The sequence below is a fragment of the Anser brachyrhynchus genome (assembly GCF_964034855.1).
Source record: "Anser brachyrhynchus genome assembly, chromosome: 13".
NCBI lineage: Eukaryota > Metazoa > Chordata > Aves > Anseriformes > Anatidae > Anser > Anser brachyrhynchus.
The window spans coordinates 13830653-13849798 of record NC_137708.1 but is presented as its reverse complement, the minus strand read 5'-3'; the positions used below and the strand labels follow the sequence as shown (position 1 = coordinate 13849798).

At 52.9% G+C, this 19146-nt stretch overlaps 2 protein-coding genes across 3 annotated transcripts in view; both read right to left on the bottom strand.

The window, feature by feature from the left end:
• Positions 1-1039, bottom strand: part of GPR50 (G protein-coupled receptor 50) — a 119279-nt gene extending 118240 nt beyond the window's left edge. The window contains exon 1 of the mRNA XM_080554036.1: positions 774-1039. Coding sequence (XP_080410162.1) covers positions 774-948 — 175 coding nt within the window. The 5' untranslated portion in view covers positions 949-1039. The remainder of the gene's footprint in view (positions 1-773) is intronic.
• Positions 1040-12623: 11584 nt separating this feature from the next.
• HMGB3 (high mobility group box 3) lies at positions 12624-18922 on the bottom strand. 2 transcript variants are annotated; one of them, XM_080554042.1, is made up of 5 exons: positions 18788-18922; positions 15987-16143; positions 15344-15483; positions 14690-14864; positions 12624-14117 (listed from the first exon to the last, which is right to left on the bottom strand). In XM_080554042.1, the coding sequence occupies exons 2-5, from the start codon at positions 16134-16136 to the stop codon at positions 13974-13976; spliced, it is 609 nt and encodes a 202-aa protein (XP_080410168.1). In that variant the 5' UTR covers positions 16137-16143; positions 18788-18922; the 3' UTR covers positions 12624-13973. The 2 variants fall into 2 exon arrangements, with proteins under 2 accessions (XP_080410168.1, XP_080410167.1); XM_080554041.1 differs by lacking the exon at positions 18788-18922 and adding an exon at positions 17884-18000.
• Positions 18923-19146: the final 224 nt, after the last annotated feature.

Here is a 19146-nt window from a genome sequence, read left to right as displayed (position 1 = left end):
CAGAGGAGGCAGGCTTAATAAGACTTGCAATGCATCCAAGTGATAACAATTAGACAGGTGGTAAAGGCAGCTAAATGGCTTCCAATCTGCCTGCTGCACTTCTCAGCCAGAGAACACACACCACCAGTTACCCTGGGGTGAAAAACAAGGGGGTATCTATTTTTCCTTCTGATCACAAGCTCACAGTGCTCCCATTTTAAAGCAAAGCTAACAGAAAGCAGCACGTTTATGTGATGAGTGTCCTACGGGCCACGCTTTGTTAATAAATCAATCAAAGAGCGGGGGCAAGGAGGCGGGGGTGTTGTCCCATCGGGCTCACCCAGTTTTACTACTTATCCTGTAGTAAAGGGCTACTTTTACTGTACTCTGTTGAGTTACTCCGTATTAACAGAAGAGTGAGGTACACAGAGAGAGATCAGCATCTCCACAACACTCACAACTTTCTCCCCCACGTTATAAACACCGGAGAACATTTCATCCAAACCATTTACTGAGCTGTAACAGGACGGGTCACTTTACGCCTTCGCCTGTAAAAGCGGCCCGAGCACCCCTAACGCAACGCGCCCTGCGGTACCTCCGAGCAGCACCACCTGAAACTCCCTCCGGAGCAATTCCTGGGGAATTTTTTCCCAGCCTTTGCCGAAATAACCCACCTCTGACGGCAGACCCCAGCCCTCCCTGCCGGCTGCCAGGACACCGGTACCCAGCGGGGGACACCCCGGGACCTCCCCGCGCCCCGTCCCCCCGCTCCCCCCGGGTCCCCCCCCACTCACCGGCGTTGCGGAGCTTCTTGTTCCTCAGCACCGAGAGGATGACCAGGGCATTGCCCAGCACGTCCACCACGATGGTGACGATCAGCACGGCCGCCAGCCCGCTGTTAGCCCTGGCCACCGCCTGTCCCCCCCCCGGCCCCGGCCGGCAGCTCCCGTTCCCCCCCTGCCTCTCCATGCGCAGCTCCCGTTACTGCGGGGCTTTTGCGGGGGGGGATTTTTTTTTTATTTTTATTTTTTTGGAGGGGGGGGGGGGTCCCGTCGCCCCCACCCCCGGGCGGTGCCGGGGCCCGGGGCGGGGCGGGGAGGGGCTGGGGGGGGGGGGGGGGGCAGGCGGCAGCGCTGTCGGATGGCGACACCGCGCGGTGGCGGGGGGCAGCGGCGGGGAGCCCGCCCGGTGCGGGGCTCGGGGGGGGTCACCCCCCCGGGGTGCCCTACGGAACATGGGTTTACTTTTGGTTAGCCCCCAGGTCAGGCAGGTGGACCTGTTGGCCTTTGAAGTCCCTTCCAGCTATTCTATTATATTCTGTCCTGTTCCGTTCCGTCCCATCCCCATCCCATCCTCATCCCCATCCCCATCCCCATCCCCATCCCCATCCCATCCCCATCCCCATCCCCATCCCCATCCCCATCCCCATCCCCATCCCCATCCCCATCCCCATCCCCATCAACATCCCCATCCCCATCAACATCCCCATCCCATCCCCATCCCCATCCCCATCCCCATCCCCATCAACATCCCCATCCCCATCCCCATCCCCATCCCCATCCCCATCCCCATCCCATCCCACCCCATCCCCATCCTCATCCCCTCTCCATCCCATCCCCATCACATCCCCATCAGCAGTGAGGCTCAGCCGGAGCCCAGCAGCACCCAGGGGTGCCCCAGCCAGGCTGTGCTGCACCCTGAGCCAGCCCCGCTCCTGCACTCCGGCCTTGGCTGAGCCAGGCTGCCTTAAGCTGCCTTTAACAGAGGCTTGAGAGCACTCCATTTTGAAACAAAATGTTTTGTTTTATTTTACTTTACTTTACTTTATTTAATTTTATTTTATTTTATTTTATTTTATTTTTATCATAACAATCAAAACAGTGCATTTTCAAATTGTCAAATACAGTATTTCAGCTTGAAGCTTGGCCCTGTGGGCGAACTTGCACTGAATTCTATACAGTTTAGCAAATATTTTGCTTTCCATCTAAACCAAATAGTTTTCTTCGCAGACTTCTTCCCAGTTTGCTTTCAGAACCTTCCTGCAGTTTGGGAGCAGCTCAAGTGGATGCATCCTTCGTCAATTTTGCCTTCATTCTGTTCTGGTCTGGTGCCGTTTTCACCACTTTTAAGTCACTTTCAGACATATTTTAGATGTGGAGAGCCAGGATGTGGCTTCAGGGGACCTGGAGTTCATATGCAGGTTGAAAATAATGAAGGTGGTGTCCGAAGTGCAGGGAAAAGCCGTTGCCTTTCTGAGCACTTTGCAGGGATGTGCACAATGCCATCACTTCTCCTCTGGCTGGGGAGGCTTTTAGGAGCCCTGGCAAACCCATACCCAGGAGGATTATCTTCTTTTGGCACTGCCCTCCAGCCCCACAGCAAGGAGATTGCTGAGCTGGGGCGTCTGGTGGGGTTTTGCCTATTGATATCAACTGGTTATCAGCTGATTGCTGAATAACTGGAAGAAAATTAAGGCTGAACCCCACTGCTTCCCCCCAGCTACAGGGCAGGGGTGCTTCTCATGGGGGTGCTGCCCCAGGCAAGGGCACCCACAGGAGCCCCAAATCTGCCCAACAACGATTTTGGCCTCACACCTAAAAATATCTGCTGGCATAGCAGTGTGAAGTGCCGGGAGTCCCATTTCCAAAATAATTTTTTTTAAAAAGGCCTTTCTTTTGGTGCAAAACTGACACCTGCACGAAGCAGTCTTTTTCTGCAGCTGCCCTAGACGAGCAGGTCTGGGTAGCTCTGCCAGGCACGTGCGTGCATCTGCATGGTTACGGTGACTAATCTCTCGTACGACACTTGGAAGAAATTATGATAGATGTAGTGAGCAACTGTTTGCATCGGCGGGGTGATTTAGATGAATCGTTCTCAGGCTGCTTCCTCCCACCTTCCTGCTAAATGAACTCGTCGCTGCTTCAATTAAGAAAAGTCTGGCACTCGAGGAAGCAACGGCAAGGAAAGAAATGATGGTGGAGGTATCAATGAGACCTTTTCTAATTACACAGTGCCAGAAACTCTGACGTAAATCATGCTGAAGAAAAAATACCTGCAGAGTGCTGGAAGAATTCAGGCTCGTTTGGTTGTGCAGGGACCGCTCATACGATCACCGGAGAAGGAAACTGAATTAAGGTCAGCAACCAGAGCTTCTTGTCTCCTGTGGCACAGAGGTGAGGTTACAGGCACAAACACCAGGACCAAACAGAGTGCAATTGGTGCAAAATACTCCCAAACCTTTTATTTATTTTTTATTTTTAGGTGCAGAGCATCGCCCGTCGGTACGGCACGGCGCCTGCCAAGGTGCTCAGCTCAGGAAGAGTTAATCCAGGTATACCCTAACAACTGAAAACCTGCATAATTGAAAAGTAGCCGAGGCATTAATCTTCCTTCTCAGTACCTTGAGTCCTCTTTAAAAAGATTATTTTGTCTTCAGAGACAGCTTTAATGCTGCTTAATGAATTGCTTATAAATGAAGGATTTTTTTTTCCCCCTACATGGGGACAGGCTGACTGCTACGCTGATTTTTGTCAGTGCAAAAGAGACAATTAACTTTTGTCAACTATACAAAGATAATGGTTGTTCTCCACAAATACCACTATGCTGTTTGGCATATTTAGGGCCGATTTATCTTGTCCTTTTGGCTGAGCCTGCTTAGTGGCAGCGACATATCCATTTCCCTTGGCTGGCTCAAGGGAGCTCTTCGTGCTTACCAAAATAATTACTGGCCCTTGTGCACCCCCAGGAAGGGGTCGAATCCAGCAATACCAGGCTGGGAAACCCAGAACGGCCTCTGCAGGAGAGACGGACGCACAGACAAGTCTATTTATGCCACAGAAACTCAGGACAAAGCACCAGCCTCGTGTCCAGCCGCCTCCTGCTTCGTCCCCATGGCCCCAGCCCCGTGCAGTGCGCACACTTCGCTGCCCCAGAATGGGCTTTTTTGTTTGGCACCTGAAAAGCCTGCTCATTCAGCCCAGCTACCCAAAACTGCAGTAAATGGCAAGGGAAAGAAGGAAAACTTTGTATTCCTTCGGGACTCTGAGTACACAGTGACAGGGGCAATGGTGCTGTGGGACGGAGCATCAGAGCCCCCCTTTGCTGAAAAGGCTTTTGTTAGCAGGATGGTTTGTATGACACAGGCCGAACTGTGCACGTGATTCGTATGGCCTCAGCCAAAGCCATTTCACCCCATTTTGTCAGGCCGGGAAGGTTCAGATACAGTTGACGTATTTTGTGGCCAACAAGAATTTTGAGGGTTTTATTTTCTGAGAAAAGCTTCCCTCCTACATTGCCCAACAGCACACGAGTTACTCAAGGTGTTCGGTGTCCCACAGCAGGACAGTAAATCAAGGAGAGGAGGGGAGAGGGCACAATGTCCCTGTTTGTCCTCCTGCCCCTGTCCTCCCGCAGGCAGGGATGCTGCGGGGTGCCTCCTGCTGGTCCCCGTGGCTCTCAGCCCCTCTCTCCCTTACTCTGCCCTTTCTTCCTCCCAGCCACAAGCCCGCGGTCCTGCCCCATTTAGGGGACGGCTGGAGGGCAGCTTTTGGACACACCAGGGTCTCCCCCAGTTCCCCACCAGCTGCATTCAGAAAAAGGAGCTGAGATTATACCCTGGCTGTGCTTCAGCCCCAGCAAAAGGGCTGGTTTAGAGCTCTGGGCACTGACACCCTCACCACCAGCCATGGTGCAAGAAATGTCTTAATGACACACCAACAGCACCTCCCTGCCTGCAGCGAGGGGCTCAGTCACCCCATTGGCGAAGGCTCGTTTTCTTCGTCCTCATTACGGGAAATAGCCTGCTCGGCTCCAGCAGCCATCCGAGATGTTTCCTCCTACGAAGCGCGGTGCTTTGGGCCGCCAGTTACAGGCAGGGAGCTCTGCAGCCCTCTGCAAATTGCTGGGTGAAAGCTTCGATAGGAGCACACGGGCACTGATCCCGTTCCTGGCGGCTGGCTTGCTTGAAAACAGCGGATGGAAACGCAGAGGCCAGGAGGACAGAAAGCCTGGACGTGGCGGGGATCAGCGGGGGAAGAGCACCGAGAGCTGTAACACACAAGGCATCAACCCAACAGCAGAAAAAGGTGCCAGAGATATTTAGGGTTTGTATACACACATTACGCAGATATATATATATATATATATATACACACACACACATATATATATATAAGACTGACAAGTCATATCTATACGTGCAATATGAGCAAAATGTTGCTATGGCAATCTTAATTCTGCGTTCCTTACATTAAGAAGAAGGCTGGAAGTTGTTTGGCACCGCGACTGCCTTTTTGTTACGGTACGTGCGGCGTTCAGCCCAGCAGGACTCTGATCTCTGCCTCCCGGAGCTATGGAAATAGAAATCACTGCTAACAATAACATGGCCACGTGGTGGCCTTGGATGCAGAGTCCTTAAAAAAAAAAAGGAAGATGCAGATGGAAAAAGAGGCTGCATGTGCAACAAAACCAGGCTCCAGTGCTGCCTGTGCTGTGGTGGGAGCCCTGCCGAAAGCTGGCATCCCCGGCCCCAGGCTGTGGTCTTGGGGCTTGGCTTGGTTTTGCTTCCCCCAAAGGAAAGACCTGGGATGAATTTATTCAGCCTTTCCAGCAGCAGCTTTAAAGACATTATTAAAGCATGAAAATACGCAAAGATCTCCAGAACAACCAAGTGGGGCTTGAAGGAAGGTCCTGGAGCTGTCATATCAGAGAAGCTTGCAGAAAAATGCATTCACAGCAACAAATTTTGGGGCTTTTCCCGTCGGATGCTGCAGATCTGTTACAAACCATGCGGAGGAGGCGGCCGCGTTGCCATACCTGAAGGCGTGGGATGGAGATGCTGCACGCCCAGGTGCATGGGGATGGTCAGCACCCAGATGGGGAACGAAACACAAAAATGGAGAAATACTTACCTCACGTGCAGAACTAGATGCCACGCTTTGTGAGTCTCATAAAGCCTTTTGTGCTGAAAATCCTGCTCCAGATGAGGACGGGGATGTTTCCGTGGTCCTGATCTGCCCAAAACTTCTTTGCGGAGCCGGAGACACGGACACGCTCCCCTGCACGGGCAGCGAAAGCCCTCGCCGTGCCGGGGCCCCAGGGGACGAGCTGCCCCGCTCCCCTGCCTTCGGTGAGGGTCTTGGTGCTGCCGGAGCCCCCCCGCTGGTGATTTATTTGGGAAGGAGCTCCGAGCCACCGGCAGCACCGGGGGTGCGCGGGGATGCTGTGCAGTGCGTTCGCGCTGCCTGAAGATGGCAAGCCAACACTGCTGTTTATAATACATGCAAATAACCCTGCCGGAGGAAGAAGGGGCTCCCTGCGAGTAAGAGGGCTATATTTTCTTCGCAGCCCATGGAAACCGCCAGGGCAGAATTGAAATTGCGGCGTTTATCAAACGGGTCCGAGCTTTTTCCTTTCCTCCTCTTTGTTAGGCAGAAGCCGAGGCGCTGCTCCCGGTACGGCACCAGTCCTCGAGCCCAAACGCAAAGTCTGAGGGAGAAATTGCAATGCATCCACTGGCACCAGGGAGCCATAGAGCTAGCGTGTGCAGGCAATAATTTATCCTAAGCCTTCTAGTGGCATTTTATGTCTTTTTGCTGTAGTGCTATTACAGCTTTGATTACTCCATTTTTATGTTTGTCAGCACAGCATATGGGCGAGATAATTTGTATTCAAAGTATTAAACTGGTAATGTAAATTATTAAAGACCCAATTCATAAAGGCAGTACGCGCCACATGCAGATCCCTTCCCCAGACCTCTCCCCTCCTCCCCTGGATTCACAGACCTGGTTAACTGGGTTTGCAGACCAGGGTGGGCACGGGGTTGGACCCCCAGCACGGGTGTGGGATGGGGACAGGGACACTGACACTGCCTGCATGTCCCACTCCTCCCCATGCTCCTGTCGCCCACTGGCGCATCTCATTCCAACATCTCTGAGGATGTGACAGGGATGCCGAAACATTCCCCTGCTTTTACCCTTTTTCCTCCAGAGCACCCCCAAACCCTGCCAGTCTTGCCAGGCCATTCGTCTCTCCAGCTGTAACCCCCACAACGACGGGCGACTGGTTTCAGTAGCTCTTTACCCGACCATACACAGCACCGCCGCGTTGAGCAGATGCCGTCTTCTGTTTTTCTCATTACCAAGATTTACTGCCTTATAAGCTTATTATTGACTGAGGCTTTAGGCTCTCCTCGGGGCTGAGGACAAGGGGAATGCAAACTCCCGGCCACAGGAGCATCCCCGGCATGGTGCTGGAGCTCCAGGTGCTTTTTGGGGAAAGGCTTCCCCCAGCCTTAACCTCTCCACCCCACAACCACTGCTGGCATGGAGCGACACACCAGCTCTCCACGACACCAGCACTGAGCTAAGGAGCTGGTTTACTTGTGTGTGTGTGTACCAGGTACAAAGTGCGCGCAGGGATGGAAATGGGAGCACAACAAAGCCCTGGAGGTGACGGAGGAGGATGGAGGAGCAGAGCACACGCTGAGCCACGAGTAGAGAGATGACTTCTGGGAGGGGGAAAAAAAAAAAGAAGTCAAGAAGCCACTATTTGGCTACTTGTGTCCACAACATATCAACATATTCAGAATTCCTTTTCCAATATTTTTTCCAAAAAAATTTATACTCACGTTTCATCACCAATTAAAAGAGAGAAAACCCCAACCTCTCCCACACCTGCTGGGGCTCTGTGCCCCAGGCTCCCACCTGGGTGAATAAAATTATTTTTTTTATTTTTTTTAATTATTTTTATTATTTTGGAAGGCATCCACGGAGATGTGGATGCCTCTCAGTGCCTGCAGCCCGAGCCCGGCAGGCTTCCAGATGTCCGCGCGGCTCTCCCACCCCAGACTCCTAATCCCCTACTTTGTCTGAGCCCCGGCTGATTCCTGATGCGTTCAGCTCACCCAGCCCACGAGCATCCGAATATTTCTCCCTCCCATCCTCACGTTTCACCTTGAAGGAGAAGCGCTTCGCCTTCGTTATCAAGCCAATTAGTTTGGCACAGAAGCGGTGAATAGGACCAAGCAAGGCTCAATGGCCTGTAAAATCCCCAATATTTCAAGACCGGCCAAGGCCAAATATGACCTTTTTTTAAAAAAAGGGAAAGAAAAGGGTGAGTAACCAGAGTGCAACGATGAACAGAAAACAGCAACCACACCGGTTAACAAAAGGAAAGTTGACAACCAGGGCAGCCATAATTCCCCCTACAACATCGGAAGACCAAAGTTTGTGAGGAACAAAAGGAAATGATTAACAGGGGAAATATGCATGGTACAGAAAAGACTTTTTAGTCCAAAAAGGGATGTCCGTATTTAGCAGCACTTGGTTCCTGTCGTCAGGGCCCTTTGCCTTCCTGGACGTGTTTCTCCCCTGCGAAAGGCAGAAGTCACAAAGGGGGCTCGTGCGCAGCCGTGTCACACGCACACCGAGCGCCGCGTGTGTGCCTCGAGGGTGAGGGGAAAGAGGCAAAGTGTCTGGAGCAAGTACATAAATAAGGAAAAACCCTCTTATTCAGGAGATGGTTCCTGCTGAATGCATTCAAACCCCTGGAAGCGCCCGTGCCCACGCAAGACCTGAGCCCGGACCCCAGCAGACCCACACGAGACCCCCCCCCCGCTCCCTTCTACCCGGACCCAAACCCAAGACCCCACGTCCCTTGGCCACCCCCATGGCACTGTCACAGTCACCTCCATCCCTGCCCAAGCTGATGAGCAGTTGTTGCTTTTTTAAATTTATATATATATATTTTCTTTACCTTCCAGTAAGTTAGGAGTGTCAAGTGCGGTCTGGGCTGGGTTTGCTGGGTACTTCCTCATGCTCCCGCAGGTGAGTAATCGCGTTTTAACAGGAAAGGTGAAGGGTTGAGCCTCTAACAGAGCTTTCCCTCCAGGAAAAATGCTGGGGGAGACAGCGAGATCCCCACAGCCCATCTCCCCCAGCTCTACAAACCCTAGGGGGACCCCAAAACCAGCTGTGTACCAGCAGCGGTGCCCCCCCAGGGTCAGCATCACCGACAGCAAGATCTTCAATCAAACAGCTCAATGCCATTTCCTCAGGTCCTACCCCAATTCCCGACAAGCCCTTGAAGAAAGGGCTCTCTTCAAGGCTTGCACTGGCTCTTCACCTTACAGCGTGCTCCCAGCAGCTTGCAAAAATTAAGTTACTGCCCAAAGCAATGAGATAAACCCGCTGCAGACCCGGCGCGTTTCCTTTCGCTCTCCCTACTGCAGGGCAGTGCCCGTGGGCAGGATGGGGGCTCGCAGGCGCAGGGAGCAGTACTGCAACCAGCTGACGAAGCCCAGCCCAGGGAGGATGCCCAGCCCGAGCTCTGAAGCTAAGGAGAAGCAACCACCACCCTGCTGTATTTCAGCAGGCGAGAATCGAGCAATCCCCCACACCTGCCACGTGTGTTCCATTTTCTACACCAGCATAAAGCACACCCCAAGCTTCACAAAGCAGCAGTTAAAAACACTTACTGGTAATAGGCTCTAACAATGAAGCCAGGACACGTCCCATTAATGTTAAAAAAGAGCTTTTTTCCCACTCTAAGTACCCCTAGGAGGTTTCTAAGGGGAGGGACTGGGAAGAAACAGGCGTGCAGGGCGAGCCCTCGGACGAGTGGTGCCAGGTCTGGGGGCAGAGCAGTGGCACTGCAGGGCTCAAGAGCCAGCAGCAAACACCTTCAGGACTCCCCCCAGCAGCTCTCGGCTCCTGAAGGTGATTTTCCTGCCTGTTGGATTCAGCCAGCGACATGAAATCGCCCCTTGCCAGGGAGCGGTTACAGGACGGGCGGCCTCTCACCTGCTCCTGCCCCATTTAGGGACCCAGGTGCCCTCAGGACAAGCCCTTGGCAGCCCCAGCTCTGAATGAGGCCGTTAGCACAGCCCGGGAGCCACCCTATACCCTCAGCTTGCTTTATTACATCCATACCAGCCCCATCAGGGGGATCGGACGCTTGCGGGTCACCAAGCACAGCCCGGGCAGTAAACCCTGCCAGGTTTTCCTCGCAGGGCACACAAACCCCACCAGATATGGGTCCCTTGTATGCCACAAGCTGAATCACGCTCAGAGAGCGGCTGCCTGGTGAGCGGGTCCCTCTGCTTCGCTCTACAGAGCGGCCACGATTTGCAATTCAGTTTATTGCATTAAAACCTGGTGCAGCCCTAGCAGAGAGAAACAAACATGTCACTGCTGACGGCCACTCCTCCTCGTCCAAGCACGCTTCCAAAATCCCTCAGATAGGGCTTGCTTGGGGTTTTCTACGGCAAATGGGGTTTGCCCACTTAAACCCCAAACCAGGTTTCGTAGGGCAGCATTTATCAGGAATAAATAAAGCTACCTAAACAGCCCTTCAGAGGGAACAGATACAGAGGTGTTGTGACTCTGCCGGCATCCCCAGCGCAGGCTCCCACCTTCCTGTGGACCTCTGCTAGAGCTGGAGCTGTTTACTGCTAATTGACTCAATGTGCGCTCGGACCAGGATTTTTAATTAATTTTATTACAGAAGAATTAATGCACTGCTTCCCCACAGATGCATTAGGGTACCAACAAACCTGTATCACTGGTCTGCATCCCCTGCTCTCACTAACACACTGCTGGGCTTATTTTGGGAAGCAGAAGGCTCTGCCCGCAGGTGCTCTCCCTTGAGGAAAACCTACAATTGCCTCTCTGCCACCCCATATTTTAGGCATCCAGAGAGGGGTCCCCAACCCTTCCCAAAGGGAGCTCCTTGTGCTCACAGCCTGCCTTACAGCCCACAAAGGAGGATGCAACACATCGCATTTGGGGAACGAAAGCCACGTCGCAGTCAGCTCCAGCAAATTCACTCAAGAGCAAGGCTCTCTCCAACCCTTCCCTCCCCTCAATCTGTTTTGTCGTTACCCTTCCCTACTTCTAGCAGGGTTAATAAGAGACACATTTACTCTGCATGGCTCTGGAGTGAAGTTGAGCAAGAAGTTTTAGCTGCACGGCAGCCCAAAGGAGAAGTGGTGCCTGCTTCGAAACGCAAGCATCTCAAGGCATGCGGAGGGTGTTCTGTCAAAAAAAAAAAATGAGCTGTGTGAAATTAAGCAGCTCCCAATATCTGAGATGACAACATCTCCAAACACAAAATCCAGCGGTGGTGGAGCAGGGGGAAAATCCTGTGCTATTTATGTACATTCACACTGTGGTGTTTATCAATGGCAGAGCATTCGGGGGGAAGAAGCATCATCACTACATCTGCAATCTCCAAATTCCAGTCCCCAGAGTCCTGCGCTAGCGTTGTATTGAACAGCATCCCCCAGGCATGCCATATTTCAGGAATGTGCCGAGCAGGAAGAGGTGCACGGGAAGGCCCAAGACCTTAATCAAGCCCTGAAACTCGATAGATTTCCTATATAACTAAGACAAAGAGGTGTCAGCTCTAGTTCTTATTTGCTAACACTATCAATAGGGGCTCAGCTCACTAGCAGTTAATTCAAAGCCAAGCTCGATTTGCACAGCAGTGATCTACACTAATTCCCATATGTGGCTAAGGGGAGATTTTGCCAACTAGACAATAGAAACAGCATTAGAGCTCCTGAAACGATGCCATTGCTTTTCTCTTCTGCTCCACCACTTCCCATCAAGTTTTCATGTGCTGGCATCTCCAGTTGTCTTCTCCCTCACGACACAAGTGACATGGAAAGGGTAGGGAATACAAGGGTATCTATTTCTTTTCCAGATGCAGTTTTTATTCATGCTTTTAAAACACAACTTCCCATAAACTGGGAGCCAATTTCACACTTGCTTTTTGTTGTTGTTCATTAAAGACACTAAGAATTGCCATAATTAAGCAATTATGGAAATATTTCTAAGTGATCCAACCAAAACTTAGCCTTAAAAAAAAAATGCCACATGTTGCTATATTCCATAAAAGTTTATTAGCTTGCCTCATCTGATACCAAGCGTTGCTTGTTTTTGCTTTCAGGTTGTAGCCCATCTCAACATTAGATCAGGCTCAGTTTTGCCAAGACACTATGGTTATTGAGAAGTCACAGAAAGCCAGACATGTACCCAATTAGGCAATGAAGCTGTTTTATCCACATTCGAATTATTTTTACTGCCTGTAAGCCTGGCCCTCATTAATCTGCAATTTGGCTCAAAGGGAGCCGTGGCAGCAGCCCATACCCGGAGTTTACACTAATGAGTTACCCTGTCCTCTTAAGTCAGCTGTGCGTGGCAGCGCGCCTCTTTGACCTGCTGTTAATGCGAGTACCTCCTCACGCCCATCTCCTCCTGGCTGCCAAGCAAACACCGAGCCACAGAAGGAGCACGAAGGGGTGCTCGCCTTCCCTTCCCTGTGCTGCCACTGCTGGGGAAGAGCAGGATTAGAGCCGGCAGACAGAGACCGAGTGGTACCGCTCCCTCCCCAGGGCTGCGAAACACCCCCAGGTTGGGATTGTCAAGGACCTGCTGTCTTTCCAGTGCCAGAGGGTCACTAACAGGGAGAGAGACCTGCTGTCATCTCCCACCCCACGGCACCCAAGTCACGTTTGGGCTTGTGTCAGAGGAAGGACACAGCCCCAGTACCTGTGCCACGCTCCTATGCAGCAGGGAGATCGACTAGGCGCCTCGCTCCTGCCATGAATTAAGATGCTAGAAAAAACCACAAGTCTGAAACAGTTTAACACAGGACAAAAAAGGCACATTTTAATATGTACAGCAATGCATTTGGGCTATAAATTTACCCAACACAACTGAAAAAAAAACCAAACTATGCTTTTATACTTATTCCATGGTGTCAGCCTCATTCCTAGCCACCTACCTTTCTCTGCATCTCTGAATGCTGCTATATACACACACAAACAAACAATTACGTCATGAATGTTCATTTAGGCTCCCAAGTTCAAGTAATAAAGTTCAAACTTGCATAGCATCTTATGCCACTCAGCCATAAACAGTTACGATTGCATATTAGCTGGAGCAGCCATCTCTTTCAATTCAGCCAGTTTTGGCTGGCCACCATTTATTTATTTTTATTTTTTAATCCTTGAGTCAGAATGTTTCCTAAGTCACCAGCCCTGAGGGATGCCACAGACTTCAAAATGAACCTCTTTCTCGCTGTTGTTAAGATCCTTTTAAACCAGAAATTTAGAGTGTTGTCAAGAACAGTTTTAAAAATGTAATACTGTTTATTTTGCTTCAAAAACATTTCAGCATTCTAAACATACAAAAAAAACAGAACGTTGCAAATTTGTTTAAGTACAGAGTGTTTTTGAACTTCAGTTGCTGCACTGGCTCTTCACTTAGTTGACGATGAAGAGATGTCTACAGTTTCAGTTTAAAAACTACCGCACTTAACTAAAAAAATCCATACACTTCTCATGCCAGCTGAACCCCCTTCCACAACTAAGAATGGCAGCAGAATGCTATTTCACTATATACAGAAAGACAACTTTAAGCTAAATGGACGCCCACTGTAGTGTAAATAGATCTACCCTCACAGTGCATGCTTTGGGCCATGGCACCCCGTGGAACGTACAGCCTTTCCCAGTAATCACTGCTCCTCTAAGGCATCATAACTCTAAGCATGTACCACAAGAATCTGTCTAGTTTTTACAAACTATAGATATGTACAGTTTATAACCCAGGATTTTCTAGCCAATAACCATATAGTAACACCACCTTACAAATTAAAAAAATGCTTGAAACATTTTTAAATGCTTTGTTACACCAACAGCAAAGTGCACAGAGTTAGGAGAACACTAGAGCGCCTTTTCATTTTAAAAATGTTTGGAAATATGTACAACTTTGATACAGTTTCAGGGTGCTCACTACACCCATGGCCACTTCATGTAAACCAGTTACAATTTCTAGAGCACTTTTAGAAACTACAACGCGATCGGAATCCAATTTTTTTTTTTTTAATTAAGCCTAATAAGGGCAAGAGACACCATCTCAAATAAGAGGTGCTTCATTTATGGTGTTTCCCCTACTCTATGGTATTCACATGGAGACAAGTATTGTACAGTTTTATTCGTCATCATCATCTTCATCCTCCTCTTCTTCATCCTCCTCCTCCTCTTCGTCTTCTTCCTCTACCTTTTTCCGAGCAGCTTTGGTTGCTGCTCCCTTTGCGCCATCAAACTTTCCTTTAGACTTGTAGTCTGCAACATCCTGCAAAGTCAAGGGGATGTCTTAATTTGCTCTAAGTAGCAAACACATCAAGCATTTGTACAGCAGCAGGGGTTAATGTGAAGGGACTGGCTTTCTGCAGCTGCATCCCCAAGAGGGGACACAGCCAGCATACAGGTATGCAGACACTCAAGCGTATTCGGCTGCCCCCAGACTACGGAGGACTTGAACCCTTCGTTCAGTTACTTTTCTGAGGAGGAGAAGTAAGAGAACCCAACTTCTCTTAGAAGTTTCCTGCTAACAGGACAGAGCTCCTGTAACAGCACAGCAAACTCTTTGCTGTAGCAGCACAAACAGCTGCTGTTGCGCTTTGTTTGGGGAATTTCCGTGCCAGTGGAATTCACCTGCGTGCCTCTAACCTACTCTACCCCAACATATGTCCAGCCACAACTCAAAGTTTGGCTACACAGCACACTGAAAACATGTCTACCTGCCAACAGGTCTACGTGGGAGAGTTGGTCGTTGCACTGGGGCCACCTCGGCTTGGTCTATCACATAGAAGCACTCTAACACAAGAGCCCATATGGAAGAGACGAGGAAAAAGCTAGCCTTACCTTCTCGTACTTCTCCTTCAGCTTAGCTGCCTTGTTGTTATAAGGCTGCTTTTCACCATCACTGAGGTTGTTCCACATTTCACCAAGTTTCTTTGCTACATCCCCGATGGATATGCCAGGGTTTGTGGACTTGATCTTGGGGCGGAACTCTGAACAGAACAGGAAGAAGCCAGACCTTGGAAAGAAGCACCAGAGGACAGTGAGCACCACAGCAGCATGCCCAAGCAGCATCCCCTTCACCCACAAAATTCATATGTACGCTTGCATACAGATAACAAGTAGTTGTTTCTTCAGTATGCATTTTGATTTTACTGAGGGCCAGACTCACAACTTTCACCCAATGTTGTTCTTATTCAGTGTTCTTTATCCCCACCCCTCCCCATTTTCATCTCAGATAGGGCTGTAGTTGAGACTTGAGTCATTTCTGTGTCTTTCATCACTGTGAGTTTAAGGGTACCAAGACCTGACAATTCCTGCTAGCATGCTACATGCTCAAGAGTACAAGCTGCTTATGAGACAGCATCAGTACTACCAGTACTTCTATACCAACAGCATGCCCCATCTACTTATTTTATGGTAAACATAAAGGCAGGTCACAAGTACTTCAAGAGAAACCAAAGCAATGTTTGTGCATTTCATGCCTCAGATACTTACGGTGGTCGTTTTGGGGCATTGGGGTCCTTCTTCTTCTTGCCACCCTTAGCTGGTCCATAGTCCTTCATTTCTCTATCATATCGTACCTTATCAGCCTTCGCCATTTCATCAAATTTAGCCTTCTCCTTGCTTGACATGGTCTAAAAAACAAAAAAACAAGACACCAAGCCACGTGATTACCCAACTGTTCAATAGCTGGCAAACTTTAAGTAAACAAGCCAACACGTACCAACTCGACAGGGGCGTTTCTGAATTTGTTTGTTTTCTAACTGGACCACATGGGGACGAAGGTCCTGTACTGGGGACAGCGGCCACAGCTGGCACACTGAGCAAGAGGGCAACGGCTGGAATGACACTTGTACAGCCACAGTCCCCCTTGAGGACATGGGTCTCAAGTGAGGTGACCGTTTAAGAGCACTGCTTGGGAAAAGGAAGAAAGCCCAGGCTGTACTGGAAGCGCTTAAATGGGCAAATGCCATGGGCTGAAGCCTCCACAATTCTTACAGGAGCCAGCAGCATCACATCAGTGGCCACAGTACTCGTACTGAAACATCACAGGAGTCCTCAGTGTTCAAATGTATGTATGCCATGCTAGCAGACACCACAAGAAGTTGGTACTTCAAGAAGTCACAAATTAAGGTACCTTCCACCTCTCTGAGCACTTCTTGGAAAACTCTGCAAAGTTGACTGGAACCTCTGGGTTCTTTTTCTTGTGTTCCTCACGGCACGTCTGCACAAAGAAGGCATAGGCAGACATCTTGCCCTTGGGCTTCTTCGGGTCACCTTTAGCCATCTTGACTCTGTAAGGAAGACGGGAAGAAAATAACAAGTGAACATATATACATGTGAATGTGTGTGTGTATAACGTGCAAATGTTTGTATATATACACACACGCAACAGTGTATCAGTTACGTCTCCTTCCTGTCCCCCCAACACTTCTTGCTGTCCCCCACATGGGGCTTAAATTATTTTTCCTTATGACTTGGATTGAGGGCTATGCCAAGCGAAATTGGTCATCGGATTTAAGTTTTACATAAATATATTTACATCATGTCCAAAGACGGGCTATTAAATACACATACTCCTGCCCAGCAAGCATTATATATGAACTAATATAAAATATTTTAGTTGGCTACCACACTGGGGCTTGAGCAGTGCACATAGTGCTGGCCTGCGACTCGTCCCTTTAGCAGGGGAGTTCCCGCGTTAGCAGCTGCTGCCCAGGTAGGAAGGGTTATTCCTCCTGCATAAGTGCAATAACCTCGACAGATAAGGAGTTGGGCGAAGAACGTCCAGTTTGAAACACAATGGGACCTGCGGGGCTCTGAGTGGAGAGCCACGCTTGGTCTTGCTCCACCAAGTGACACCACCAAGTGACACCACCAAGCTCCACCAAGCTCCACGCCTGGCGCCGCAGCGGGCAGTGCGAAGGAAGACGTGACCGGCCACTCGCCGCGAGGAAGACGCCAACTTTCGGGCCGTGTCCTCCCCACCAACTTTTCCCCCCCCGGAGAGGCAGGAAAGCCAAGCGGAGCGCAGCAGCCCCCGAGCAGCGCCCTGGCACCGCGGCGCTCCCCACTCGCAGCGCTCCCAGCCCGACGCGGGCGCTCCAGCGCCGACCCACGCCGTGCGCGGCCGGGAGCCGGGCGAGGGGGCTCGGGCGAGCAAAGTTTGGGGCGAGCGGGCCCGCGGTCGCCCCGGCCTCCCCTCCCGCCATCTTCTCGCCCCCCCCACCCCCCCCCGGCCAAGGTCACCGCCGGCGGCCGGAGCGGGGCGCGGGCACCTGCGGGCGGAGGGGGCCGGGGGCCGGGGAGGGGGGGGCCCCGCTTAGCGGCGGGGCGGCCGTCCCCTAATAATTCATCTTCCATTTTGTGAAGCGCCTCCCGATGAAAGAAAGTGCCCCTGAAATGCGGCGGGCCGGCGGGCTGGGGGCGGCGGGGGGCCGGGCGGCGGCCGGGGGGCGGCCGTGGGGACCCCTCCGCCGTCGGGTCCCGCTGCCACCGGGGGAGCGGCTTCGGCGGCGGCCGCGCTCGGCGCCCAGGGCCGGCGCCGCTCGCTAAGATGGCTTCTCCCGGCGCCGCCGCCGCCGAACAAAGCCGCGCACCCCCCTCCTCCGCCGCGCTCGCCCCCCGCGCCCGCCGCCGCCCCCGGCCCCCGCCAAAACGCCGCCCCCGCCGAGCGGGGACCCCCCCGCTGCCGCCCCCCCGGGGCTGCGGGGGCTGCGGGGCCGGGGCTGGGGCCGGGGAGCGGGTTGGAGGCGCTTCCCCCCCCCCCCCCCCCCCCCTCCCGGAGCCTGCCTAGCGCAATACTCTGTAACAAAGGCTCCCGTGCAGCCATTATAGCCGCGGCTACGCTCCTCCGCGCCGCCAGGAAAAAAAGTGCGAAAAGGCCCCCCGAGCCCCCCCCGGGGCCGGAGAAGGGCACGGCGAGGTGGGGAGAGAGGAACCGGGGCGAAAGCGAAAGGTTTGAGCCCCCGGCGGGGCGCCGGGGGGGAGATTTCCCCCGCCGCGACCCCCCTCCCCATCGCTGCGCTGCTTACACGTCTTTCTTCCCTTCGCCGGGCTCTCCAGCGCCAGCCATGTTAATGCCCACAGCACGGGCGGCGCGGCGCGGGGAAGAGGCGATGCGGGGCTCGGCCGGGGGCTCAGCCCCGCAAAAAGGCCCGGGCCGGGCAGGGGAAGGGCGGCGGGGGCGGAGGCGAAGCCACGGGGGGAGCCGGGAGGCGGCGGGGCCGAAAAAAAAACTGTTTCGCCGGGACACACGGGCGCAGCGCGCAGGGTTTATCCCTGTCAGATGCTAAAGCGACAGCCATATTAATGCAGAATAAACAGCAGGCACGGCATTGCGCACGGCCGGCAACTTTCCCCCCGCCACCAGCCCCGGCCATCCCCACCCGGGGGGAAAGGGGGGCAAATAAAAGCCGAGGGCGCCGCGCGTTTTGCCGGGCGGCGGCGGCGAAAAATCCCTGCCCATGCGGGGGAGAAGAGGAGTTAGTCCCGGTGTAGTTACCGCACCAGCCATGTTACTCCCGGCGGCACGGCGCGGGGAAACGGGGCTGCACCGGGGGCAGGCGGCGCCGGGGGGCGACCCCCCGGGGGGCAGGGGCGGAGGACGGGGGGCAAACGCTGCGCCCCGCGGCTCCCCCGTAACCCCGCCGGCTGCCCGCTGCATCGACCCGCGCGCTCCTCTCCCCGTGCGGCGTCGGGAGGGGTGGGTGGGAAAGAAACTTTTTTTCGGGGGAAAAAAAAAAAATATTATTATTATTATTATTATTTTTAAAGAAATCGGGAGAAGGAAGGAAAGGAAGGGGAAAAAAATAAAAAAAAACAGGGTGCCAGGGGAAAAGAAGGAGGCGAGGGAAGGCGGCGGGGCAGGGCGGGGCGGCGGCGGGGCAGGGCAGGGGGCAGCCGCCCCCCGAAAAGTTGCGGCGGGGCCGCACGTACCTGTATTGTTCGCGGCAGTGTGGCCGGGAGCTGGAGCGCAGGGCACGGCGCGGGGCTCGGCGCGGCGCGGCTCAGCCTCGCGTTGGCTGCCTACGAGAGCGGCCTGATTGGCTGCGGGGCTCCGCCGTTTAAAACAACCTCCTCGCCCGCTCATTGGCCCGCCGCCTCATGAATATTAAGCGCCGCCCCGCGCCCATTGGCCGCCGCCGCCGAGGCCGTTCATTCAAAACTGAGCGCCCGCCGGGGGTGAACGGGGCGAGGCGGCGGCGCGCCCCCGGGAAAAGTTTGGCGCGGGGGGCGCGTGCGGGGGCGCGCCCGGGTCCTTATCCCGCCACGTGGGGCCGAGCGCGGAGACCCCC